The sequence below is a fragment of the Sus scrofa genome, chromosome 5, assembly GCF_054392235.1.
Source record: "Sus scrofa isolate SSC_HxYL_T2T_F1_AM1 chromosome 5, Sscrofa_HxYL_maternal_Yorkshire_Landrace_v2.0, whole genome shotgun sequence".
Classification (NCBI taxonomy): domain Eukaryota; kingdom Metazoa; phylum Chordata; class Mammalia; order Artiodactyla; family Suidae; genus Sus; species Sus scrofa.
Genome location: NC_139387.1, coordinates 33,092,213 through 33,110,933, shown reverse-complemented (window position 1 = coordinate 33,110,933; position 18,721 = coordinate 33,092,213). Strand labels below are relative to the sequence as shown.

The 18,721-nt window shown below is 44.1% G+C and overlaps 1 protein-coding gene across 2 annotated transcripts in view; it reads left to right on the top strand.

The window, feature by feature from the left end:
• GNS (glucosamine (N-acetyl)-6-sulfatase) overlaps nt 1-16,592 on the top strand; it is a 61,482-nt gene extending 44,890 nt beyond the window's left edge. The window contains exons 10-14 of one of the 2 annotated variants that reach the window (XM_084956258.1): nt 773-874; nt 4,154-4,261; nt 5,484-5,594; nt 10,257-10,417; nt 15,763-16,592. In XM_084956258.1, coding sequence (XP_084812384.1) covers nt 773-874; nt 4,154-4,261; nt 5,484-5,594; nt 10,257-10,417; nt 15,763-15,790 — 510 coding nt within the window. In that variant the 3' untranslated portion in view covers nt 15,791-16,592. Of the gene's footprint in view, nt 1-772; nt 875-4,153; nt 4,262-5,483; nt 5,595-10,256; nt 10,418-13,810 lie in introns of both variants that reach the window. The other variant, XM_021091947.2, reaches the window with a different exon arrangement.
• The last annotated feature ends 2,129 nt before the right edge of the window (nt 16,593-18,721 follow it).

Here is an 18,721-nt window from a genome sequence, read left to right as displayed (position 1 = left end):
TTTAAGGAAGCTTACTGAGGCATTATTGAAAGTCTTTGAAAGCATACTGCAAACATTTTTGTGTTGTCACTTTGAGAAATTGTAAAAAGGCTAATATTCTCACGGGTGACAAACATTCAACCCTGGAGCCTTTTTAAAATGTCAAGAGTCAATTTGAAATCAAGTTTAGTGAACTAATAAGAATAGTCAAGTTGGAAAACACTTTGTATAAAATAGCCCAAGATTTTTCTCAACATTCATAACATATTCAAGGCAATCCTAAAGGAATTTGTCTTTTTTTTTTTTTTTTTTTTTTTTTTTTTTTTTGTCCTTTTAGGGCTGTCGCAACGGCATAGGAAGGTTTGTAGGTTAGGGGTTGAATCAGAGCTGTAGCCACCAGCGTACACCACAGCCACAGCAATGTCAGATCTGAACCTTGTCTGCAACCTACACCATAGCTCACAGCAATGCCAGATTCTTAACCCACTGTGCGAGGCCAGGGATCGAACCTACATCCTCATGGATACTAGTGGGGTTCGTTACCACTGAGCCACGACAGGAACTCCCTGGAAAAATATTTTGATCAATAACAGTATGGGTAGAATAAGCAGAACTTCCCAGGGGCATGTATTATAAGCTTTATATTTTGTATTTTAAATTATCACAGTTATATTTGAATATATTCAATAGTTAGGTATGGACTATACAAAAAGTAGCTCTGGTATAAATAGAAAAGGAAAATAGGACCAACTAATTTCTGGATCAGCTGATTGTTTCCGCCTCTTTCTTATAGATGCTTGTTGCCAACATCGACTTGGGTCCTACCATCTTGGACATCGCTGGCTATAACCTGAATAAGACGCAGATGGATGGGATGTCCTTCTTGCCCATTTTGGTGAGTATACAGCCTTCATTCAGGCCTGAGCAAAGACTCTGAAATAAATTCCAAGCTATATAAGTGTGCACTTGAAATTTTTTTTTTTTTTTTTTTTTGACTTTGTACCTTTACTAGGGCTGCTCCCACGGCATATGGAGGTTCCCAGGCTAGGGGTCTAATCGGAGCTGCAGCTGCCGGCCTATGCCACAGCCACAGCCACTCAGGATCCGAGCCGCGTCTGTGACCTACACCAAAGCTCACGGCAACGCTGGATCCTTAACCCACTAAGCAAGGCCAGGGTTCCAACCTGCAGCCTCATGTTTCCTAGTCAGATTCATTAACCACTGCACCACAACAGGAACTCCAAAATTTAAAACTATTAAATTTGGGTAGCAGAGAATAGACTTTTTCTCTTATCTGTAATGGGAAGGAGTTTTCTTTAAAAATGACTGGACACATAAACAGAGCTCTGTATCCTCCCTTTTTCCCTTCTCCCCCCCCCAAAAAAAAACTCCGTCATAAATGAAGACAAGTTGCAAATTTGGGAAAGTATTTACAACATACATGAAAAAGGGAAATTAGTTCTAATAGATCAGCTCTTAGAAAGCAAAGACTAATATCCCAGTATAAAAATGGGCAGAAGAAGTGACTAATTAATTCCTAGAGGAATTAGAAATGGCCAAAGTCAATGCAAAGAGATTGCTTCACTGCTGATCAAAGGGAAGCTTAACTGAAGGAGGTCTTTATCACCTGTAGAACTGGCAAAGATTAATAAGATTAATACCCAGTCTTTTCAGAAGTTTGAGAAAATGAAAGAAAGCTACTCAGACTCTGTTCTTTGAAGTGTGATCAGTATAAGCTAATTTAACAAGGCTAATACAACAAGACACATCACTTCAGAATACACCCGTCAAGGAGTTGCCTCTAAGAATTTATCCTAAGAGAACAAAATTCAAAATTCATTCAGGAAATACTCGAGGGAGTTCCCTTCATAGCTTAGTGGTTAATGTACCCGACTAGGATTCATGAGGATGCAGGTTCGATCCCTGGCCTTGCTCAGTGAGTTAAGGATCCAACATTGCTGTACACTGTGGTGTAGGTCGCAGATGCGGCTCGGATCTCATGTGGCTGTGGCATAGGCCAGTAGCTGTAGCTTGGATTCGACCCCTAGCCTGGGAACTTCATATGCCACAAGTGCAGCCCTAAAAAGCAAAAAAAAAAACAAAAAAAAAAAACAAGAAAAAGAAATACTCGAATATCTACTGTGCCCAGTACTGCACAGAGCTAAGTATAAAAACCACATATAGTATTAATAGAAGAAAATGGAAAACCTAAATATCCATTAGGGAATTGGTTACATTGTGGCACAAATAAACAGTAGACTATTAAACCAACATCAAATGATGTAGATAAGTAGACATCGACTTGGAAAGATGCCCATCACATACTGGTGGGTGAAAAGGAGATGCAATAGCATCTCTTGCCCATTAAAAATTTATATAAGTATGTTTAAGCATAGAGATGTTTGAAGGATCAATACTAGAATGTTTTAGCTATTTAGAGTAACTCACTGTAGGTGACTCTTACTCATTGATTTGTCTGAATCTGTCACAATTTATTATTAGGTGATATATAATTCAAGAGAACATGGAACTCATATAAAAAGTTATGAAACACAAGAAATACCCATGAACCCATCATCCCATTTAAGAACTGAAATATTCCCCATACTGATGCAATTTCCTGTTTTTTTTTTATTTTTTAGTAATTATCATGCATGTATTCTTAAACACACCTATCTTGTATTGTACTCTAAAAATGACATCTTACTAGTTGTAATCAGGACTTTTTTCAATTCATTAGTTTGCAGGTTGACCCGTGTCATTCACAGATGCCTAATATTCTGTTGTAAGAATGAATGCCTCACCACTTTTAAGTTTAATTAGGTCCCATTTGTAAGAGTAGGGTTTTGAGGTCCAACATCAGTTTGACGGATGATGGCTCAGGGTTGGCAGAATGGGTCCTAATGGGAGCTGGCAGCTTTTGATATCTCCTGTGACTTCTGATTTCTGAGACCTTCATCCACTTGGGATTGTTGAGGTTTCATTGTAGAAGAGAGAGTTAGGGAACACACCCCTGTCTTACTCTCCCTTTCCAGGTAGCTGCAGCATTCTGTGGCCTTGCTCAGGCCATGACCCATTCCCCACGGTGGTCACCGGTTAAATAGATCCACTCCAGTCCTTAGAGCCGTGGTTCTTAAAGTTCCATTCATCAACGATGCCTGTGGGGCTTGCTAAAATGCAGATTGCGCCCTGCCTCCATGCTTCTGTTGCTGGGGGCACATTTTCACACTGCTGTTTTTGGAGCAGTGCTTCTGAAATGTTCCTGTGCGTGTGAGTCACAGAGGATTTTAATAAAATGTAGGCTCTGGCTCATTATGGCTAAGATAGGGCCTGAGATTGTGCATTCCTAACAAGCTCTCGGTGTTGCTGATAAAAGAGCCCCTCCTGTCTGGCCTCCCTGTCACAATGTTTCCACTCTCTTTCTAGACTCTGCTGCTGGGCTGATTTTTCTAAAGCACAGCCTGGACTGTGTTGCTTCCCTGTTCAAAAACTTGACTCCCATCACCCACCATTCTTTATAGAACAGGCGGGCTGCTTATGTGCCAGAGCCTTTTCCTGTGTTCAGCTTCTATCCTAGCTCACGTTGTTCTTTTGATCCCAGTCTACTGGTTACTCCTAGATCTTTCCTCCTTTGCCTGTCTTAAGCTTTCCCATGTCAAATGCTATCACTTCTTTCCTTCTGCTCCACTAATGTGCATCAGAAATTGAGTTTATATAGTTAGGTATGGTATCTTCATTCTGACCTTCCAAAAGAGGATGAAGGTCACACCAGCCCTGTTCAGTTTCTCAACATGAGCTTAAACTAGTTCTTACAGCGCTCAGAGACAGTATGTTTGTTCTGATCTGGACTTGGAGCACCATACCCTGGGACTTTATTTCTTAGCTGCTGTGTGGTTTCCATTCCTGCCCTATTTCCCAGAAGTAGTCTTGGGAAGTAGCTGTTAAATGCTCAAAGCATTTGACATCACTCGTGAGGGCTCTGTAGGTACCAGGCGTGATACTCGGTAATCTTCAGTTACCTCCCTTTTAGTCATTGCCTTTTAGTTACTGAACGAACGGTCCAATTCAGTTTGACTCCCGAGTCCCCTTTAGCAGTAGAATGAAGAACTTGGTGATCTTGATCCTTGTCACAGTTTATATGCCTCACAGAAACCACTTTTGCTCTTCTTTTCAGAAAGGAGCCAGTAACCTGACGTGGCGATCAGATGTCCTAGTGGAGTATCAAGGAGAAGGCCGTAACGTCACCGACCCAACATGTCCTTCCCTGAGTCCTGGAGTATCTGTGAGTGTGGTCTGGGTTGGCTTAGCAGCTTCCTCACTGACAGCACAGCAGGGATTGGTTTAGATGTGCTAAGTGTTGAAACCCTTTACCCCAGTCCTCCTCCTGTCACTTGACTTTGTCACTTGACTCTGGGAGTTGAGGAGGTGGACACAGGGAAACTCAACAACCCTGAAAACGTTGCTTTCGACCTACTGTCGAAACATGCTCTTCGCATGTATGTATCTGCCGATCTTCTCACTTTATCAGTAACGCTTTCTGTTTTCCTACCCTTCCCGTCCTTTGGCCTGTGGAGTTCCCAGGCCAGGGATCGGATCTGAGTTGCATTTGCAACCTAAGCCACAGCGGGCCAACACCAGATCCTTAACTGACTGTGCCAGGTCAGGGATCGCACCTGTGCCCCAGCGCTCTCAAGAAGCCACTGATCCTGTTGCACCACAGTGGGAACTCCGAAGTAACTTTTTATTGAGGGGCTCCCACCTGTAACCCTGCCATAATGAGTGTCTTGCTTTAGTGGCAGCCAAGCTGGTCATGGAGGTGCTAAGAGCGACATTAGCCTCTCTAGAGAAGAGGAAATAGCAGAGTCTATTACAAGTGGAAGCCTAATACCAACGTGTTAAGATATAGTAAAGAAGCAACCAAAAGATAGTAGGGAAGATGTGACGAAATAAGAGTTAAGTCATTGTTGCTTAAAAAGAACACTTGTAAACAACGTGCCTGCAGATGATTCCACAGAGTTCATTTTAGCCTTTTTCGCCAACGTTTAGGATAACAGAACCTAATATACCTTAGTAGTGACTTGTGTATATTAATTTCTTCTATTTCCAACACGTACGACAGGTCTCATTACCACTAATTCTTGCCAAGGGGTTAGCAGGCAGGGATGGCAACAGTCTACAAACAAAACAGCCAGACCTCATGTTCCTTAATTGAGTCAGCCCTCAGTAAGGAACAAAGCCTATCTTTTTTTTTTTTTTTTTGGCCAGACCCATGGCAGGCGGAAGTTCCCAGGCCGGGGATCAAACCTGAGCCACAGCAACAGCAGATCCCTAATGCACTGAGCCACCAGGGAACACTCCTGTTTTACCTACTTCTCTGGGTAAGGTTTCCTCATTTCTGTCCAGTTGTACATCTAGCTTGGGCCAACCTGGTTGCCCCCTAAAGGCAGGTCATATTTGTTACAGTAGAATAATGATCGTCATTTAACTCTGAAATGTCCCCACAGCAATGTTTCCCGGACTGTGTGTGTGAAGATGCGTATAACAACACCTATGCCTGCGTGAGGACCATGTCGCACCTGTGGAATTTACAGTATTGTGAGTTTGATGACCAGGAGGTAAGACAGCCTACTGCATCCTCCCGTGTGTCACCCCAGGGCTTTGTTGGCCAGGCTTTGTGGCAGAAGAGCAATTCCAAGGATGCTCCCTGGGAAAGATGTGTTTCTTATCTGTCTTTCCACTTATGATTCCTTCAGGTAGGGAGAAGGAATTTCATAAGGCTATGCTTGATTTGTCTGTCCTCCATGGGTGGGGTTTTCTTCACTCCCACCACCACCCACACATACCCTTGAAATGCACACAGTTTCCTGTTTCAGAATGCTTCATGCCTGGTCTGTTAACTTCCCTGATAGTTGGGGTGAGGTGGAGGTGGTGAAAGGCATGGAGGCCTTTCCTAGAAAGGAGTGGAGGAGTTCCCATTGTGGCACAGCGGAAACGAATCCAACTAGGAACCTTGAGGTTGTGGGTTCAATCCCTGGCCTCACTCAGTGGGTTAAGGATCCGGCGTTGCTGTGAGCTGTGGTATAGGTTGCAGACGCGGCTTGGATCTGGTGTTGCTGTGGCTCTGGCATAGGCTGGCAGCTACAACTCCGATTAGACGCCTAGCCTGGGAACCTCCATATGCTGCGGGTGCAGCCCTAAAAGGACAAAAGACCAAAAAAAAAGAAAGGAGTGGAGGTGAAAGGATTCAGGGCCTATCCCAGAAAGCTTGCTGGCAGCCACCTTGTTCAGCTCCTGCTGTCCCCACCACAGCCAGGTCCAGCGATGCTCAAATAGATGAGCAGTGACGGGTCAAAGCGTCCTTGGAGGAAGGTGGCTCTTGGCCAACCCAGATCAGTGTGAATTGTCTACAGATCACACAGACTCCTGTCCCTTGTGGTTTCATGCTGCCTATCGGCAAGTGCTCACCTCCTGTGCCTGGCCACCCACATCTTGCCATATGGAGCCGATGCTCGTGGTGTTTCTCAGAAATTGTTTATTTTTAGCTTATAAGCACTTTGGACAACAAGGAGGAAAGAAAGCTTCCCTCAGGCTCACTTCCTTCTTTATAAGTGATAATCTGAGGGCAACTACTGGAAGGCAAAATTTATATACATCTTTGTGGAGCCCATCTCTTTTAAATCCAATTTGGAGAAAGAAGTACAGATTGGGGGGAAATAGTGACATTAGACATGTCTAGTGTTAGAAATAATATTGTATCATTCATCAATTGGTGTCATATATCCCAGACTGCTTTTTAAAATAGAATGTGGAGTTCCCACTGTAGTGTAGCAGGTTAAGTATCTGACATTGTCTCTGTGGTGGTGCTGGTTCAATAACGCAGCCCGACACAGTAGGCTAAGTAGGTCACAGCTGCAGCTCGGATTTAATCCCTGGCTTGAGAACTTTCACATGCTGCAGGTGTGTCTCCCAAAAAATAAATAAATAGAAGAACTTAAGATTTTTATAGTACAGGTTACAGTCCTTTTATATCTATTCTCTTTTGAATTTTCTCAATTGTCAGGCAAAAATAAAACTTCAGATGTCAGCTCTCACTAGACCTTACAAGTCTAGTTTCTGAGACCTTGCCCTTTGAAGGTCTTGCCTTCTATTTTCTGCTTTAATTACAGAAGGTAATAAGTTTCTTCCCCTCTCTCCCCTCCTGACTCTGCCTGCAGGCACAAGCAGCTTGTGGGCCACAGACCCCAAACAATTCAACCTCCAGAACAGATCCTCCATGGTCTCCTCTATACCCTTGGGCCCCTGGAGGATCTTGAGGTTGATGATACTCTCTTGGGACTTGGTTTTTAATCGGCCTCTTCCCTTCCCATTTAGAAATAACTCACAGCAGTCTTTTTTTTTTTTTTTTTTCTTTTTTTTTACAATGTTGTAATAATAAACTGAGGTAAAACGAAGTGATTCGGTTATACGTATACACACAGATTATCTGTGATAGATTATCACAGAATATTGGGTAGAGTTCCCTGTGCTGTACAGCAGGTCCCTGTTGGCCAGTCATTCCGTATTCCTCAGTGTACCTATGCCAGTCCCAGAGCAGCCTCAGGTTGGGGGAGAGAATTCCACAAGGCCATACTTGACTTCTTGATAGAGGAATCTGTATATATACAGGATCATTTTAAGTTGCTACTCTCTTAATTGCACGTGCATCTCCAGTGTCCTTCATATGTACCCTCTTCTTCTCATGAAAGCTGGTTTTGATATCATATTTGTGTGTGGATGATTTCCTACTTTAACTGTATGTTTGCCTTTACCAGTGAGCCTTCTCGTTTGTAACTTTTTTCTTTCTAGCTGTGGCCTTCCTACCTAGAGAAGTTCCTTTACTATTGTAAAGCTGGTTTGGTGGTGCTGAATTCTCATAGCTTTTGGTTGTCTTCAAAGCTTTTGGTTTCTCCTTCAAATGTGAATGAGCAGAGTTCCTTTTGTGGCACAGTGGTTATTGAATCCGACTAGGTACCATGAGGTTTCCCGGGTTCAATCCCTGGCCTTGCTCAGTGGGTTAAGGATCTGGCATTGCTGTGAGCTGTGGTGTAGGTCGAAGACGTGGCTCGGATCCCACGTTGCTATGGCTCTGGTGTAGGCCAGCAGCTAAAGCTCCAATTGGACCCCTGGCCTGGGAACCTCCATATGCCATGGGAGCTGCCCTAGAAAAGGCAAAAAGAAAAAAAAAATCTGAATGAGAGCCTTGCTGGGTAGAGTATTCTTGGTGGGAGGTTTTTTCCCTTGATATCATGCCACTTCCTTCTGACCTGCAAACTTTGCACTGAAAAATTAGATGATAACCTGATTGGGGTTCTCTTGCATGTTATTCGTTGCTTTTCTGTAACTGCTTTCAATGTTTTCTTTGTCTTTAATTTTTCAGTTAGATTAAATTGTATCTCAGGGTGTTCCTCCTTGAGTTTATTTTATATGGTATTTATTGTGCTTCCTGGACTTGAATAAGTGATTCCTTTCCCATGTCAGGGATGTTTTCAGCTGTATCTCTTCAGATATTTCCTCTGGCCCTTTCTCTCTCTCTCCTCCTTCTGAGACCTCTATAATTTGAATGTTGTTGCATTTAATGTTGTTCCAGCGGTCTCTTAGACTGTCCTCATTTCTTTTCATTCCTCATTCATTCTGCTCCATGTCAGTGATTTCCAGCAATCTGTCTTCAACCGTTTTTGGTTCTTCTGCCTCCTATATTCTGCTCTTGGTTCCTTCTAAAGAATTAATGTCTGTATGTTTAATATTTAAACCTTCTATTTCTTTGTTAAATGGTTTTTCTAATTTCTCTATCTTTGCCTCCAGCTTTTTTTTTCTTTTCTTTCTTTCTTTTTTTTTTTTTTTTTTTTGTCTTTTTGCCTTTTCTAGGGCTGCTCCCACGGCATATGGAGATTCCCAGGCTATGGGTTGAATCGGAGCTGTAGCTGCTGGCCTAGGCCAGAGCCACAGCAATGCAGGATCCAAGCTGCATCTGTGACCCACACCACAGCTCAAGGCAATGCCGGATCCTTAACCCACTGAGCGAGGCCATGGATTGAACCCGAAACCTCATGGTTCCTAGTCGGATTCACTAACCACTGAGCCACGATGGGAACTCCTGCCTCCAGTTTTTTTCCTGAGATCTTAGATCATCTTTGCTATCATTATTCTAAAGTCTTTTTCATGTAGGTTGCTTATCTCCAATTCATTTAGCTGTTCTTACGGGATTTTGTCTTGTTCCTTCATCTGGCTCATATTTCTCTGCCTTTTCACTTTGTATACCTTTTTGCGTGTCTCCTTTTGGCAGGCTAAAGGTTGTAGCCTCTCCTGCTTCTGGTGTCTGCTCCCTGGTGGGTTAATGATACAAGGGCTTGTTGCAGGCTTCATGATGGGAGAGACTGGTACCTGCCCCTGTCCACTGGTGGACCTGAGTCTTCTCCCTCTGGTGGTTGGCGCTGTCTCTGGGTGTGATGAGAAGTGGCTGTGTGTCTAGGAGGATTTATAGGCAGCCTGTTTGCTGATGGATGGAGCCGTATTCTCACCCTGTTGGTTGTTTGACCTGGAGCTTCTCATGGGTGGGGCAGATTTTTCCAAAGTAGCAGCCTCCAGGGGAGCTCATGCCAGTGATTATTCCCTGGGACCACCACCTCCAATGTTCAGCCCTCACATTGAGCCACAGCTGCTTCCTGCTTTCCCAGGAAGCCTTCCAAGATGGATAGATTTTTATGGAGTCCCCTGCTTTGCCCTGGATCCAGTGTACTTGAAACTCTTTGTGCACCATCCAGGAATGGAGTCTCTGTTTCCTTCAGACCTGTGGAGCTCTTGTGTACAAGCCTCGCTGGCTTTCGATGCTAGAAGCTCCAGGGGACCCCTCCTCCTTCCAATGCCAGACCTCCCAGGCTGGGGAACCTCACGGGGGGTTCAGAACTCTCACTTTCGTGGGATAGTCTCTGCAATATAGTTACTTCTCAGGCTATGGGTTGCCCACCTGGTGGGTATAGTATTGCTTATATCACAAAGGCGCCCCTCCTGCCATCTCAGTGTGCCTTTGTCTTTGGCTGTAGGACGTCTTTGTTGGTAGCTTCTAGTCTATTTTGTTGATGGTTGTTCAGTCATTAGTTGTAATTTTGGTGTTTTCGCGAGAGGAGGTGAGCCTGAGTCCTTTGACTCTGCCATCTTGTCTCCCTCGAACCTGAAAAAGAGTATTTCTTTAAATGTAACCCTTGCTCTTTTCTTTCCTCTTGTCTTTTCGTTTCCTGTAGGTGTTCGTAGAAGTCTATAATCTGACTGCAGACCCACACCAAATCAATAACATTGCTAAGAGTATAGACCCAGAGCTTTTAGGAAAGATGAACTATCGGCTGATGATGTTACAGTCCTGTTCTGGACCAACCTGCCGCACTCCAGGAGTTTTTGACCCTGGGTAAGTTTGCGTCTTCCGTAGCACCTTTGCCCCCTCGTTTGCAGCAGTCCTGCCATTCTCAAAAGCAGAGGGACCCTGATGGGTCCTTCGTGCTCTGAGGTAAACTGTTTCTTCTTGTTTTGCTTTATAGGGGGGGATGCTGTGTCTTAGGGCAGCAGCCACTTGTGCTGGCAACATGAGCCTCTTGATCTGCACTGCCAGTCAGTGCTCGAGCTGGAGGAGGCACAGCCCTGCTTCCACCCACCCCCACACAAGGCTCTTTTCCCTTCTTCTTGCCTGTGGTTCTTGTCATGGTACCACTTGATTGCACTAGTGACACTGGGGCTGCTTTAGTGTAAGCTAACCAAGGTGTGCTCTGTTAACCTTAGCGTTTGTGAGGGCATATGCCTTCATGTCATTTCTCAGAAGCCCCGGTTATAGAAACCTAAACAGTTGCCGGTAAATTTAATGTATTAAATGCACACAATGAAAGTATAAACGCTCAAAGGTCGAAATGAAGACGCCCACTGCAATACATGAAGGTAGGAAATATGTTTAACTCTCACCTACTAAATCAGCTCTGTTCCTCCTCCTCTCCTTCCTCTTAAATGGTAGCTTTTCACCAGTAACCCAGGTCATAGCACCCCACGCATTTGAGCTATGTGCGGCAGGAAGCCTGTTGATTTTTGCTAGAAGATTATAAAATTAAAAATTGAACTCTGACCAAGAGAAGATTATTTCAATTCTTATACTCCCTGTAGGAGAGAGGAGGGAAGAATGAGGTCCTAAGCTGATAGAAAGTACTAAGGTAATGATTTAGCCACCTTCACATGAAGTGGTATCTTCAATCCAAATTAGTGAGGAATGGGAGCTCCCGTTATGGCTCAGCGTGTTAAGAACCTGACTAGTATCCATGAGGATGTGGGTTCGGTCCCTGGTCTTGATAAGTGGGTAGAGGATCCAGCATTGCCCCACATTGCAGCATAGGTTACAGATATGGCTTGGATCATAAGTGGCTGTGGCTATGGCATAGGTTGTCAGTTGCAACTGAGGTTCTGCCCCTGGCCTGGGAAATTGCATATGCCACAGGTGCAGCCCTAAAAAGGAAAATACAAATTAGTGAGGAATGTTATGTGAATGAGTAGGGGAACTGGATTTTGTAGACAGTTTAAGAAATGCAATGCTTTTGCTTTTAAGTAATTTATATAGAGCCAAAGAGACATAGGTGCCAGCAAGCTAAAACTAAGTAACAATATAAAGACAATATGTATCATAGTTTTTCAATATTCAGGCCAACTAAATTTCTATGAGTAGTCCTGTAAATACAAAACTAGTAACTGATTGAAGCACTCTGACCGCCTAGCTTTTTTGATCTTTCCTCCAGGTTAGTGAAATGGATCCTCACTAGGGGCCAGTTCCTTGAAATAGGAAGTTCATTCACCAAGATAAAAACACTAGACTTTTTTTTTTCTTTTGTCTTTTTAAGGCCGCACCTGCGGCATATGGAGGTTCCCAGGCTAGGGGTCGAATCGGAGCTGTAGCTACCGGCCTACGCCACAGCAGTGCCAGATCCGAGCCTCGCCACAGCTCACAGCAATGCCAGATCCTTAACCCACTGAGTGAGGCCAGGGATCAGACCCACAACCTCATGATTCCTAGTCGGATCCAATTCTGCTGCGCCACGACAGGAACTCCGAAACACTAGACTTCTAATTGGCACATGCTGATTTTGCAGTTTGCAACACTCCTTTGCTCAGAATGTTTTACCAAACCAAATGAAGTTAGATGTCTGTGGAGGTCTCTGACTGACTTGGAATTTAAAGCCAGATCTAACTAAATCATGGAGGGTCATGAGACTTGGACATCTTGGACTGTGACGTGGGACCAAAGCAGGGCAGCAGTCCCCTTAAGTGTTGGACAGACTCAATCTTAGAATTCCCCGAGGGTTCTTAGAGCCCAAACAGGCACATTTCACCTGTGGAAGTAGAGTTGGGAGTTGTGATTTGCCCGAGGGCCAACCTATTAGGAATTGATAGAGCAAGATCTCCTGACTTCCAGGCAATCCTTTTTTTTTTTTTTTAAATTAGAGCTCACTGTTTTGCTTACATTCTAGAGGCTTATAACTAAAAGGCTAATTGCTAGAGTTGATGATATTAACTGAGCTATTGAAACTCTACCTGGTTTTCTTTTAAATTCCTTAGCTATAGCTTTATTCTTACATCCCCCCATGTTTAGGCCTGTAGACAAGATGTCACAGGCCCACTCCAGCCACCACCTGTTGGGACACAACACCCACGGTCACTTCCGTGTTGCTTGGGACTGCTTTTGCATGTCAGCAACAAAGTTGAGTAGTTGAGACAGAGACTCTGTGGCCCACAAGCCCTAAAATATTTCTTATCTGGCCCTTTACAAAAGAAATCAGCTAATCCCTGCTCTAAAATCATACTAAGAGTTAGTTGGTCCCAGGTAGCAGATAAAAGTAAAAGGCAGTTATTTCCAGACTGCACCCACACATCCTCTGCAGCCCCTCTGTGTTCTTTAACCCGTCTGCCAGGTCTCAGCTCTGGTTACCCCTTGGCATTCACTCCAGCTTCCCCTCGGGTGGTAGATAAGAGATGGTACATGCCAGACATTTTACTTGAATTGCCTTCCTGTTTTATCGGTGGCCTGAGAGGTCAGTGACTTACCTCAATTCACAATCCAGATTCCAGCTCTGGAGAGGCACGCCTGCCCTCTTACCCGCCACAGTCTGTGTGCCTGACCTGTGAAGGAAGACGGGGTTTTTTGTTTGTTTTGTTTTTTAGGGCCACACTGTGGCATACAGAGGTTCCCAGGCTAGTGGGAGCATCAGAGCTACAGCTGCTGGCCTACACCACAGGTACAGCAACGTAGGAGCCAGGCTGCGTCTGTGACCTACGCCACAGCTCATGGCCATGCTGGATCCTTAACCCACTGAGCGAGGTCAGGGATCGAACCCGCAACCTCATGGTTCCTAGGCGGATTCGTTTCTGCTGCGCCACAACGGGAACACCGAAGACGGGGTTTTGAAAGTGCTGGAAAGGTTCCAAGACGGCTAGACGCTTCCCTCAGATTCCTTCATCCTTCAGGGACCGTCCCCTCCCTAAAAAAAGCTCAAACCTTACCTCCTCCTGACGCCTTTCAAGATTAGCCTTCCCGCTGTTTCTTCACTCTGCACTCTTCCTGTGTTATTCTGTGCTTGCTGACTTGTGACGGAAATGCTGTGCTGTTGCTGTGTACTATAGGTTTTCCCACTAGATGCCCTTCTGGTGATTTAATCGTTCCTTTTGTATCCCTTCCTGCCGTTCCTCCCAGTTAATATTCTGAATGAAGCCCCCAGGGGCTAACTTGACTCTGCGCGATATTGGTTTTTTTGTGTTTTTCCTCTGTCCCCAGATACAGGTTTGACCCTCGGCTCATGTTCAGCAATCATGGAACAGTGAGGACTCGAAGGTTTTCCAAACATCTTCTGTAGCACTTCTGGTTGGATTCCTGCCCGCCTCTTTCTGATGAAGTGATTGTAGTAGGTGTCTGTAGCTAGTCTTCAAGACCATGCCTGGAAGGGTTTCTGGACTGGCTTTAAGTCCTGTGTGGAAAAGCACCCCAATCAGCTGACTTCCCTGTGCCATGTGTTAAACTGTGAACTCTGCCCGTGTGTCAGGAGTGGCTGTCCCTGGTCCCTTCATTCAGCTGATGACGATACCCCTGAGGTCTTTGTTCTCACCAAACCCTTTCTGTCCTGGGGCCACAGTTCTTGATGATTCCCCATGTGGTCAAAAATCTGAACTTGTAAATCCCTGCAGATAAATGGCAATGCTTCGGGGTGATGGGGGGGTATGTTTTTGGTGTACAAAACATAGGATCCTACATAGCATCCCAGATTGAACACTTCACTCTCAAAAATATATTGTTAGCACATGGCTTGAAGAATAATCATCAGAGCTGAACCATCTGATTAAGAAGAAATACCATTGTTTTTAGATTAGTAAAATACACTATTTGTAATAGACATCACAGTGTGATAAGGTCAGAAATTCCAAACACATCAACCAAGCTCTGTTCATGTCGGGGGGATATTCTGGGCTGGCGCTACATTGAAATAGACCAGTAGCGAGCTTTCGGTAAAGGCCAATTCCAGGTGGTCATTGAAGGTGATGGACAGCTACTTTCCAGTGGCTGCTGACCACACCGTGTGCCAGTTAGCACCAGGGGTATCGAGAGAATGTCTCTTCTCTTGACACTGCCCCCTCTGAGAGCCAAAAAATAAGGTGGGTTAAATATCGCAGCAGAGAAGAATTTGCAAGGGTTGGTGAAGGCTGTGTTGTCTGAGGGCCTTCTGTAGATGGGGCTTTGGGGTTGACAGGTTGAATGGCTGTGAATTGGGGCAGAGGAAGTGCCTGTCCAGCAGGGAGCCTGGGGTTCAGTCCCATGTGTGAAGGGAGACTCCCTCTGCATTTTGCTGACATTCTGCTCATTGGTCATAGGAGGTAAGAGTTTCTTAAAGTTGATGCAAAAAACGACTTACCTTCTTCCCATTTAGATACCTTCTTCCTGAGTTTTTGGAGTCTTGTGTACTGTGGGCCTCATTCGCTGTTCCTCTGTCAAAAGCAGATCTTCTGGAGGCTTGCTCACTGTTAAGAACACCTGCATTTTTGTCTCTTGGCTCAAAGACCAATCCCGTTTCTTCTGTTTCCTTTACGAGAGGACTGATTGGTGGTGGGACAGCAGGGGAAGAAGAGGAACTGTGGTTTCTAACCTGTTCAACTCAGGCAATAGTGATTTTAGCTTTCGGTAAGGTCCTAGATTGAGCTTTAAGCACTTTGTAAGACATGGCCATAGGTAACTTTTCTATTGCAATTCCAGATTGCCACGTTGGGTTAATAGCCATTGGGTTGATTCTTTACCTCACACCATCCCAGTCACAGCGGTGGTATTTAGAAGTGAAATGAGCAAGTGAAGTGAATACCTCTGCTGTGAACCTTTTAGGCAAAGAAATTCTAACCATTTTGTAACTAGAAGCCAATTACCATGTTGACTATGGGTATCAGCTTTATTCTATACTTTGATTTTTAACGTTTAATCAGTCAGCTTCACCTTACTCAAAGTTGACCGTAGTTACTCCTGAATAAAAAGAAACCAACTCTTACCAGGTCTTGTACTGTGATGTCATATTATTCAGTTTTATGTTGCTGGTTCCTGAAAGCAGATGGAGTCGGGAGAGTGAGACAGATCAGCTGCTGATAGCATTCCTGTCCTACTGCTCTTCTGTTCGGGTGAGGGGACACAGGAAAACCCTCTCTCTGTACCTCTGATTTTTGAATGGCCTCTCATTTGACTTTTTCTCTTAGACTGATTTCATTCTGGCTCTACACTTAAAGTCGTCTTTGATGGAGAGGCCTCAAGACTAGCCGACCATAGAATGCACTGAGTTTCAAGACTACAGACCACAGAATGCACTGAGTTTTTCAGAATGATACAGTCAAGAGCCCCACTGCAAGGGGCTTGCCTTGTTTCTCTCTCAATTATACTGGTTAGAATTTTGAGAATTTTCCCTTATAAGAAGGGTCTGTGTGTGTTGGTGCCGTTGAGAGTAGAAAAAGGTAACCATTAGAAAATGACCAGAGGCCTGGGGGGTGAGTAGACATTTTGCCTTATAAGATGTGCTACTATGAAGCTCTCCCACAAACCCAGTTACATCCCTACAGCTACAGAGTAGGCAAGGCTTTTTAAGGCATCTTTGAATTTGACCAACGGTGCTGTTACAAAATACATTTTAATTGACAACACTAGGGTTTTGTACAAAATAGTAGTGATAGCCATGGAAGGTTACACCTTAACCTGTGAGAAATGTTCTTAAATTCATTTTTAAAAGTATCTAAGGATTGGTGTTTTAGTAAAAGAAGATAAATTGTCCCAGTGTCCTCTATTAAGAGAAAGCAAAGGTATTTAAATGGATCCACCAGTGGAACTAGATGGGAACATTTGGGTCTTTAGTTTCACCACCACTTAGGGCCCACTGAATTTGTAATTTCCTGTGTTTGCATCAGCTACTCCTAGAAGTTATTCTGCCCTGGCTCTGTGTCGTCTCAGTCATTTGACTTAGAAAGTGACCTTCAAAGGACCCTGTTCACTGCTGCACTTTTCAATGAATTAAAATTTATTTCTGTTCTAGTGGAAATGTGTCCTTTGTTTTAGTCCACATGTAGTAATTTTGACACGATGCTTTTTTCGGCTGTATACTGTTTTAATGTTTTAATCACTCACCTAGTATTGGAGATGGGCCATTTCACAACAGGTACCATAGTCTACCTGGAAAACTTCTGTGTGGTCCTTGCTGACCAGTATCCCTGGTTGAGCACCATGTAGAAAAGCCTTCCTGATCAGTCTTTATGCATCTACAGTGTGGAAGAAAAAAAAAAATCTTATCTTGGCTAGCTTTTAAATAGATAAACTAAGCTCACCTTCAGAGGTGCCTTGCCTTGATGTCCAGTCATGTGATCTGTCACCTTGAATGAGAAATGAAGTCTTGGGGTTGACTTTTTCTTAAAGGGATAATATCTCCAGTTTGCAGGCCATGTGGTCTCTACCACAAACTACTTGACTGTGCTGCTTCAGTACAAGAGTAGCCATGGACAGTGTATAAGTGAGTATGCGTGGCTATGTTCCAGCAAAACTCTTTACCTTCTGCCAAAAAAAGCCATCATGTGCCAACCCCTGACCTAATAGGTTGCCTCTTGTAAGTTCTGAAGACCAAGTAGAAAAAATAAGATGTTAGCAGATACCCATAGTTTCCAGATTACTGTCAGAAAAACAGGTAATTTGGGCTTAATCACAGTTTCAAGGCACCAAGGAAGAGGAAAACTTTTACTTGCACAGATTCACAAATTGAGGGTAAGTACAGACTCTACCGTATCCATTTTTCTAACTTGAATCCCACTTACTCCCACGGAAACCGTACCTGGCCCTGTAGAACCAAACACCCTCCGGGTTTGGTGTGTTTCCTCTTCTTTCTCTACCAACCATGGGTTCAAAGGGCTGGTCATACATGTACCTTGCAGCCTGTTGTGGCAAGAGCAGAGAACCCAAAGGTTCTGCTGAAAGCAGCATGCAGAGATCTCTACTGATGGCCCAGGAATTACTGCATAAGACAAGATTTAGGTGTGGGACATGGGCACTAGCTTCACAAGTACCGCAGAGTAGTTGACAATCTGAATCTTCGTCTTTTTAGAGGAAGCTTTCATAACCACCTTTTGCTGGTGAGACCTGAGGTCTTACATATCCTTGTAACCTGCAGTTCTGACTGATGCCAACAGGCCCAGAAAGGGCAGAGGAGGATGGTTGTAGTTATTTATTGTGATAAAAATGTCTCTGCAGACTAGATTCTTTCCTCAGCTTAACTTATCCTAATTCACAAAGCTAATTAGATTTTCAAAGATCTGGCTTCAGAGACATTTCTGCTGTGTCTGTGATTTAAGAAGGATTTTATCCCTCCCTCAAATATCTGCGTGCTTCCTCTACTTGGACATGAGCTGGACTATGAAAGCGAATCATTCTCTTCCTGACATCCAGGATGTTAGGTCCCTGATAACTGTATTTACAGGGAAGCCGTACAGTTTCAGACTAAGAAGGGAGTTGACACAATCAAGTGGCTTCTTGTCCTGCTCCACAACATGATTTTTTAAAGTGGAAACTGGAGTTCTGTCATGGCACAGCAGAAACGAATCCGCCTAGGAACCATGAGGTTGCGGGTTTGATCCCTGGCCTCGCTCAGTGGGTTAAGGATCCGGCATTGCTGTGAGCTGTGGTGTAGATCACAGACGAGGCTCGCATCCCGAGTAGCTGTGGGTCTGGTGTAGGCCGGCGTAACAGCTCCGATTCGACCCCTAGCCTGGAAACCTCCGTATGCTGCGGGTGCGGCCCTAAAAAGACAAAGTGAAAACAAAGCTTCTTTGACTCATTAAGCTGGATAGACTCATCAAGAATAAAGGCTCAAAATTAGAAAGACGTTACTGTGATACCACAGATAGAGGATCATAAGAGTACTGTGAACAATTATATGCTAACAAATTGGATAACCTAGAAGACATGGATAAATTCCTAGAAACACAACCTTCCAGACTGAATTATAAAGACATAGAAAGTGAATAGTCTGATCACTAGTAAGGAGAGTGAGTCAGTAAATAAAAAGCCTCCCAATAAACAAAAGACTACGAGTGAATTCTACCAAGTGGAACTAGTACCAGTCCTCAGGCTCTTTCAGAAAATAAGAACACTTCCGAACTCATTTTAGAAGACAGCATTACCCTT